Source organism: Monomorium pharaonis, unplaced genomic scaffold (assembly GCF_013373865.1).
Source record: "Monomorium pharaonis isolate MP-MQ-018 unplaced genomic scaffold, ASM1337386v2 scaffold_588, whole genome shotgun sequence".
Lineage (NCBI taxonomy): Eukaryota > Metazoa > Arthropoda > Insecta > Hymenoptera > Formicidae > Monomorium > Monomorium pharaonis.
The window spans coordinates 1-9,012 of record NW_023415899.1 but is presented as its reverse complement, the minus strand read 5'-3'; the positions used below and the strand labels follow the sequence as shown (position 1 = coordinate 9,012).

At 26.8% G+C, this 9,012-nt stretch overlaps 1 protein-coding gene across 1 annotated transcript; it reads left to right on the top strand.

Annotated features, from left to right (window-relative positions):
• The first annotated feature begins 4,273 nt into the window (after positions 1–4,273).
• Positions 4,274–8,855, top strand: LOC118644234 (multidrug resistance-associated protein 4-like). Its single transcript, XM_036295042.1, has 2 exons — positions 4,274–4,509; positions 8,659–8,855. Exons 1-2 carry the CDS (start codon positions 4,436–4,438, stop codon positions 8,771–8,773), a joined length of 189 nt encoding a protein of 62 aa, XP_036150935.1. The 5' UTR covers positions 4,274–4,435; the 3' UTR covers positions 8,774–8,855.
• The last annotated feature ends 157 nt before the right edge of the window (positions 8,856–9,012 follow it).

Here is a 9,012-nt window from a genome sequence, read left to right as displayed (position 1 = left end):
TACTATGGATACAAATGTTGAACCATAGATATATTTATTATTTTATCCATTTGGTACTCAGAATGCATTGTGATTTAAAAAAGTTATATAAAAAAGTAAATAATTATAAACAAATAACAAAAGCATAATATATTAAATATTGTATTCGTAAAGACTTTAATGTTTTCCTACTAGGACGACATTTATTCCAGTGATGGCTCGTAGATAGTTATGTAAAAATGGAAAAAAACGGATAGTTTTTTGCAAAACTCATTAAAAAGAATTACACTCTGAAACATATCAAGCTTTAATAGATTATATACAAAATATACAGTGAATAATTTAAATTAACATATTGGAAAAATGGTTATACTTGCTTCTACATTTATTGGATCATTACGTAACATATGTTACAAAATTATAAAAATGCAATAGCAATTGTTGCTAAATTTGATAAACCAGATTATTTATCACAATGATTTGTAATCTAAAATAGCGTGAAATTGAAGAACATCTCTTATCTGGTCAATAAGCTTCTGACAAACCTGATATTTGTACTCGCGTTTTTAATATTAAAAAAGATTATCTGGTAGATTTTTGATTGCTAAAAAAATTTGTTGGCGAAATAACAGAGCATACGTATAATATGTTATTGAATTCTAGAAATGTGGTTTATCACACATCCATATGTTGGTTACTTTAAAACACAATTTTAAAATAACAACTTCAAAAATTGTCGATAAGTATATTTCTGCGGAAATTCTTGATCCATGTGAAAATCATATTTTACATGATGTAATCGTGAAACATATGATACGTGGACCTTGTGGTGATTGGTGTTTGATTGATGGAAAATGTTCAAGTTGTCCAAAAGCTTTTCTTGAAAAAATAAGAATAAATGAAGATGCTTATCCATATTATTGTCGACGAGATATTGGTAAGACCTTTTAACGACCCGGAAGATATATAATTGATAATCGTTATATTGTTCCATATTGTTCTATATTATCAATTATATTTAATTGTCATCTTAACGTTGAAATAGTTTTCAGTATCAAATCGATAAATATCTGTATAAATAGATTTACGAAGGTCACGATGCTGTTGCTATAACAATAGAACTGTCAACAGAACTGTAATAATTGATCATGATGAAATATGCGATCATATTGAAGTTCGTTACGTCGGACCTAGTTAGCTGGCAAATATTTAGTAAGAAATTGCAACATAAAAGTCATTCTATAATTTGTTTACTAGTACATCTGCTTAATGAATAAAATGTAATAATTGAAAACGATTTTATTAAAAATGCAATGTCTTCTGCTTTAAATCAAGTCATAATATTAATTGACTATTTTGCATTGAATTTATACAATGTTGAAGCGAGAAAATATTTATGTACAAAAATTCCATACTATTATACTTTTAAAAAAGAAAAAGTTAATAAAAGAAATGTTTTATATTGGGTCAAACAAAGTAATTATTTTAATTGTATAAAACGAATGTATTCTGTTAGTCCGACACAAACAGAATTATTTCATTTACGGTTGTTATTACTTATTGTTAAAGAAACCACAAGTTTTAATGATTTAAGAACTCTTAATGTTAAAATTTATCAAACTTTTACTTACAGAAACATGTTTAGCTTTAAGCTTGATTGAAAATGATGATAAATGATAGATTCGAGCCATAAACGAAGCTGTCGGATGGATAGTGCCACAACTTCGTAAATTATTTGTATACGTATTTTAATACATTGTCAGCCATTACATCCTGAATAACTTCGAGAAAACTTTAAAATAATAGTGTCGAAAGATTATATACGACATTTTGGTACACTACAAGGACAAAGAAAAGCAAATATACAAATTGGTGCTTAGTACAGAAAGTAAAAGTTTTGTTGATTTTCCACAAATGAAACAATTGATAGAAAATAAAGAAGAAGAAGAATTTGAAACTGTAGAACAAGTTATAAACCAGGCAATATAATCAATTAAATAAAAAGCAAAAAGAAATAGTTGATTTAATATTAAACACATTAGATAATAACAGTCAAAGTAACCATTATTTTTGTATAAATGGTCCAGGTAGATCAGGTGAAACATTTATCTACAAGCATTTATTAGCCAAAATTAAAAATAAACACGTATATACAATGGCTTTTACAGACATCGCAGCAACGTTATTTCCAGCTAAAAAAAAACAGTCCATAAAACTTTCGGATTACCAGTCCCATTATTTGATGATTTATCATTTACTATTAAAACTCAATAAACTCAATCAAAAGAAGTTTAATATTTAAAACAAATAGACATCTTTATTTGGGACAAAGCACCAATAGGACTGCGATATGCATTAGATATCATGGATCGAACATTACTTCTCGAAATTGAATTGCTCGTCGGCTTTCGTATCGGAGGGTCCGGCGTATTCGGAGCTGCGGTCCGATTCATTTTGTCCATTTTGTCAATGTTGCTCATTTTTACTATTAATTTATAATTATTATAAGTTATAAAATGCGGATTAATTATATGACTAATTAAGCGTTAAGCTTTTAGATTAGTCAGGTTTTAGCTATGCGAGATCAATGCGAGATTTAAAGAGATCAATTGTTACATTTCGATTGTATCAATGATTTTAAGCAGATCGTTAATGTGTCGTTTAAGTCGCGTATTTTATTCGAAACGTTAATATGATTATTCGTTATATTTTAATAGTATCGTCAAGCGATATTACACATAAGATGGTGTATAGTGCGCTCATCGTGCGATACTATTTTATTTAGAAATCGAACGATCCGAATTATTAGAGAAAACAAAACAAATTTGTAAACAATATTATAAATAATAATTTATTATTTGGTCGAAAAATTGTCATATTGGGCAGTGATTTTAGACAACTTTTTTCAATTAAGGAACTAGGTACTCGAAAAAATCTTATCATTAAATTTAGCTACACTTGGAAACGTTTTATAAATTTTTCTTTACACAAAATATGCGAGTTCTTATAAAAGAAATAAAATTGCAAAATTTTTATTATGTATAGGTGATGGGAAATTAAATAATTCCAATGATAATATGCAAATTTCTAAATATTGTATAGTACCATCTGATGCAAATATTATTATAGATATATATGGTGATTTAATACGAAAAAAATATTTTAATAAAATGGATAAATATGCAATTCTTTTAGCAAGAAATGTCAATGTTGATGAAATTAATAAACAAATTATTGAATCATTAAATATTACTGAAGAACAAATTTATACAAATGTAGATAACGCTGTAAATTGCGGTGATAATGGTGATATTAGTAAATCTTTACTATTAGAATATTTAAATAGTTTATCTTTATCAGTTTTGCCCCCTTATGAATAACATTTAAGACCTAATTGTATTATCACGTTAATAAGAAATTTTAGTACTAATGAAGGTCTTTGTAACGAGATTAATGATACAATTTGCAAATCATTTATTATGTAAGATTTTAACAGGTGGTAAACAGGTAGATGTTGTTTTTTAAGTCGTTATATTGTAAAAATATATAGCCTTTTACATTTAAAAGAAGACAATTTCCAATAAAATTAGCTTTTGCTATGATGATTAACAAATCACAAGGACAAACATTTGACAGAATAAGAATAGATCTTCGCAAAGATATTTTTAATTATAGACAGAACTTTATGTAGCTTTCTCGAGAATTTTTCCTGACAAGTATTAAAAGTTTATTGGTAATCAACGAGAGAATAGATACGTAAAAAATTATGTATAAAAAAAAATTTATTTCTAAATTTAAATAATTTGCTTTAATAAATAATAATAAAATGATTAAATAAAAACTTTATCATTTTCAGGTTAAAATATTTTTTAAAACAAAAGTTAATATAAATTTATTACTGCACTCAATTTAAGTATGATCTTTATCGTAATAATTAATATTATTTAATTCAAAGTTATAGATTTATTTTATTAATAAGATTATAAATATTATGTACATAATTATGTACATAAATATTTATTAATTTAATAAAATTAAAAATAGTGCGTGCAAAGCGCTCTTATATTGTGCTAGTTAGATTAAACAAGAAAGAAGAAATACGATATGTAGAAAAAACGCGTGAAATACAACATGTTAAAGGAAAACAAGAGAAACGAGAAATACATAACGTATCTGCATTTATTTATACGGGACAGTTATCGTTAACGTTTCTCGTACATTATCAGTAATGTGTCTAAAGCCGATATGAAAAGTAGCGGCACAGTTACTGATGGTTCCAGTAAAGGATGACTATTGGAAAGCGTGTCTCGGAGAGAGACGGCAAACGAGAAAGGAGAACAAACGAGAAAAAGAAACGGAAAGAGGAAAGACAAGGAGAGAATAAGAATGCTGATGATTTTCGTTTTGTTCCGCTTAGCTTGAAGTGTCACTAAGTTTTGTGAAATAGTGCAATACCATGGATAAGAATACGAATGACATGAAGGAAAATCCCAGGGAGACCGCGAACATCTTTAGTATTCTGTTCTTCTGGTTCGTTAAGACTCTCTTAATTGTAATTAAAAAACCAAAGGAAAAAAAGCACAAAGTATTTTTTTTCTATTTTGGAAAAAAGCTTACTTATAGAAAAAAAAATTTTTTTGGCAGCTAAACTATCTTTTTTTTAGAGATAAATTTTGAAAATAGAATCTTCTTCTTAAAATGCAGAATATCTTGCTTGTATTGCATTAACTACAATATCATATCTTACGTTTATAATATATTTTACGCGTTATACGTTAAGAAAATGGAAAACTATTTCGTAACTTTTATCTTACTATTTAAAAGATCGACGTGCAATTTGGGTCGAATCTTATCTTTTTTCTTTTTACATATCAGCTACTGTTTGCCATAATTAATACTATCAACTATCATATATATTATATTTAAGCCATTTTGTATTAAATTATTATATATATTATATTATTAACATCACACTCATGTGCACATATTGCATATGTCACATTGTATCACATTATACATTCGCACAAAAAGGAATTGATTTATTTTTTCCTCCATTCCTCTATTTGGACAACCTTGATTGCTAATCCAGGCCTTCCCTTTAAAATCCAATTAACAAGCTCTACCACCTTCTCTGTCGCCTCGATAAAGCAAGATATAGTGCCAAAAAAAGAGAGGATTGATGTCAAAGTGCCATCCAAATTCAGGCCTGTTCAAGTTCATGCATTATCTGTATAATTACGTTTTTCAATAAAAAAGAAGTATCACTTAACGTATCATCGAGTCAACAGAATAATATTAAACGATTTTATTGAAATTGGAAATATGTGGTGCATTTTGAAAGTAAAGGCTCTCTGATTGGACACTTGAAAAAATACAATAAAAAAAACTTTTGTTACTAATACTTGTGTCTGCATACCAATTTCATTCTTCCACGTAGTCACAATTTTTTTATATGCGCTCTTGATATCGGGGAACAAATTCTTTCACATGTCTTCTACATATTAGAAATTTGCATTCTGCAAATTTACTACTGCTGCTTTTAATCTCTTATTCGCTTTGAATCATTGAAAATCAAGACACTTCTTGAAAGAAAACATGAAAATTACTTGATACGAGTAAATTGTATGAGAGAAAGGGAGGAGGGAGTAAATGCTTAGAAAGTTTTTATTGTTTGATTTGCTGAAACGTTGCAGCAAACATCACATAGTAGCATTGTTTTATCTTTTCTTTATTATCGGTCATTATCCAGATAGCACAGAGAATTTAAAAAGAACTCAATTGTATGTCACCAATTATGTCAGCAATTATGAATACTTTTTGAATATTTTTTTATAAAAATAATCATAATAATGCATCTTAAAAAGAATTTATAATTGGTGGCATAAAATTGAATTCTTTTTAAATCTCAATGCTATCTGGGTAGTCTGTCATTATTTGCTTTCTGTAATGATTTATGGTGAGAATAAATAATTCCGTCAGAAGTTTTTACACAGAAGGCATAAAGAGGTTTATTCTGATATCAAAAGAATGTCGAAAGAACTTGTGATGCGTAGAAAAAGTAAAGATATGTAGACACAAGTGTTTTTCGTATCAGTTATAAAAGTTGTTCTATTTTGTTATTTAACGTTTAATCATCTTTTATTTTTTAAATACGTATTATATACAAGTATATTAAAAAGATAGGTGTAGAAATAAACTTCACAAATGTAGGATTCATATCTTCAGAACAGCATATCAAATTCAAATTTAGTTTATATTTAATCTTTTTTGGCTTTTTTGTGTATGTCAAATATTTTTATCCTGTTCTGTTTCTAAAAGTTTTCTTATTAGAGCTTGCAATTTATTTACTTATTCACTCACTTTATAAGTTTACTGAGAGAAAAACATTTAATACTTGTGACTATAATAGCGTAATAAAATAATTATGGTTAGCTCCATATTGTTATAATTATTGCTGACTGATACAATGTTAGTATAATAGCTTTATGTTTATAATTCCACCAACTATGAAAAAAATTACTATAACTTATAATAGTTTTAAATATTAATATAATATATACAATCATCATTATAGTAAATATATTATAGTAAATATATTAATAATGGTTTTTTTAATCTGCTTACTATTAACGTAATAATAATAACTAATTTGTTTGTTTACAATAATTATAAACATATAAATTGGTCAAAAATGGTTAAACTATAGTTAAATTATGATAATTGTAACTATTTTTTCTCTTAAATAGCTTTCGTATATAAATGAAAATAACATAAACTTATGTCAAATTGGACTCGACAAAATACACTCCGAGAAAAAAATGGACATTAATATATGATCAGATGTAAATATGGATAATTAAATATGGAAATATCTAATAATATATGATCATATATAATCAAATACAAAAATTGGCTTGATATGATCATATATAATCATAATTAGGTATGAAAGAATCTAATAATATATGTATTTTATATGATCATATATAATACCTATTATATAATCATATAATCATATAATCATATAAAAAACATATATTATTAGATCCTTTTATATCTAATTATATCTAATTATTATTTATATCTAATTATTTATATGATTATATATGATCATATCGCACCAAATTTCGGATTAGATTATATATGATTATATATTATTAGATCTTTTCGTATCTAATTATATATTTTTACATCTGATCATACTAATATCCATTTTTTCTCGGGATGTCTTTATTTTTTTCTGATTTCTTCATTTTATATAATATTAAGATATGAATTTGTGTCAGTCTTAACGCTACTGTACGAATACTTTTTGAGATATGAAATTTATGCAAATTTCGAAATCATGACACCTGTATACTTTGCCTTTTTATTTATTGTATTATATTTACTTATTATTATAAAAAAATTAGATTATTTAGTTTAGGGAAAGCAGCTCCGATAATCTTGACCTTGACATATGTTATCAAGGTTACCTTCCTGAATAACCTTCAAAAGATTTTAGCCGTCGCTCGTGAATTATTAAAAAATTATTAACAAAAATGTTCCATAAATACGACACATAATTATTCAGTATAGGCTCCGCCCCTGCTTTGCACACCGTCCCCGTATTTTTTCCTAACCTGACCCAAACATTTTAAATCGCTATTTGGCCACAATTTCAAATCTAAAGTCGCAAATCCTTATGGTAAATTAAGTACAAGCGTGGACATCGTTTCGCTCTGTAAGCAGGAGGAGAAGGATGTGGGTGGACCTCGCTATGCGTGAAAAGTCGCAAACCCATGTGACATACTCTTATACTGAATAATTATCATGTGTCATATTTATGAAACTTTTTTTGTTAAAGACTTTTTAACGAATCACGAGCGACGGCTAAAATCTTTTGAAGGTCACTCAGGAGGATGACGTTTGTAAATTGTATTTTATTTCGGACAATATACTAAGGATTTTATCTTTAATAAATAAAAGCTGCAGAAGCCGTGCGATAAAAGAATAATATTGAGATGTAAAACTGCAAAAAAGATATGGAAAATAGTAAAGGCAATTTTCTCATGGCAGTTTTTTGCAACACGGATGTAATGGCCCTTTGCACGAAAAATTTACTTCATTTCCTTGTTACATAACCCTATTATAATTTATAATTTCTTAGAGAACAAATTAAAAATAGAACAAAATTTTTAATGCGTATTTGTCATAAAGATTATACGTTGTATAAAAATTTATTTATTTATGCGTAAAGTATAACAAATCTACTTTAAACTTGATCGTCAAATTTTGTATTTTAAATCAGAAGTTGAATAATTCTAAAGATGTCGCGATTTCAAAATTTATAAATTCCTAAATTAAAAAATCACATATTTTGGAAAGCATTATGTGACATAAAATTATTTATTATAACAAACGTATAATAACATTGAAACTTAATATAAATGAAACTAAATATTAAGTATAAAAACACACAAATTCCAAAGAAATAAAAAATACACCTTTTTGGCTGCCTGATTTACCGTAGAATAGTATTATTGCCTATTGATGAAAGGAAAATGAAAGAATCGCTGTTTCAAAATAATTTATACATTATAGTATAGTGAAGTATAAGAAGTGTAGTATATACAAACAAGTATAGCATATAAGAACTACAAGAGTGTAGTATATGCCTATTATTTGTGCTACGTACAGGTGGATGCGAGAATTATTTATGACAGGAGCCAAACGAGATTTGGAAGAATCTGACATTTATCGACCAGTGAAAGCAGATGAATCCGAGAAATTGACCGATCATCTCGAAAAGTGAGCATCGTTTGCACTAAAACTAAACATATATTAATATTCTTTATAATAATACTTGTAATTATAGCTCTTATTTTTGTTACATAGAGCACAATTAACAAATTATAATAATTGTTTTAATTTTAGTTTAATAATTGTCATTTTTAGTTTTTATTTAAGAAAGATAATCCCCTAACAAAGTAATATGTCATATTGACGGCTTTTCTCTGAATATAATTCTAGAACATATTCTATATTATTTTG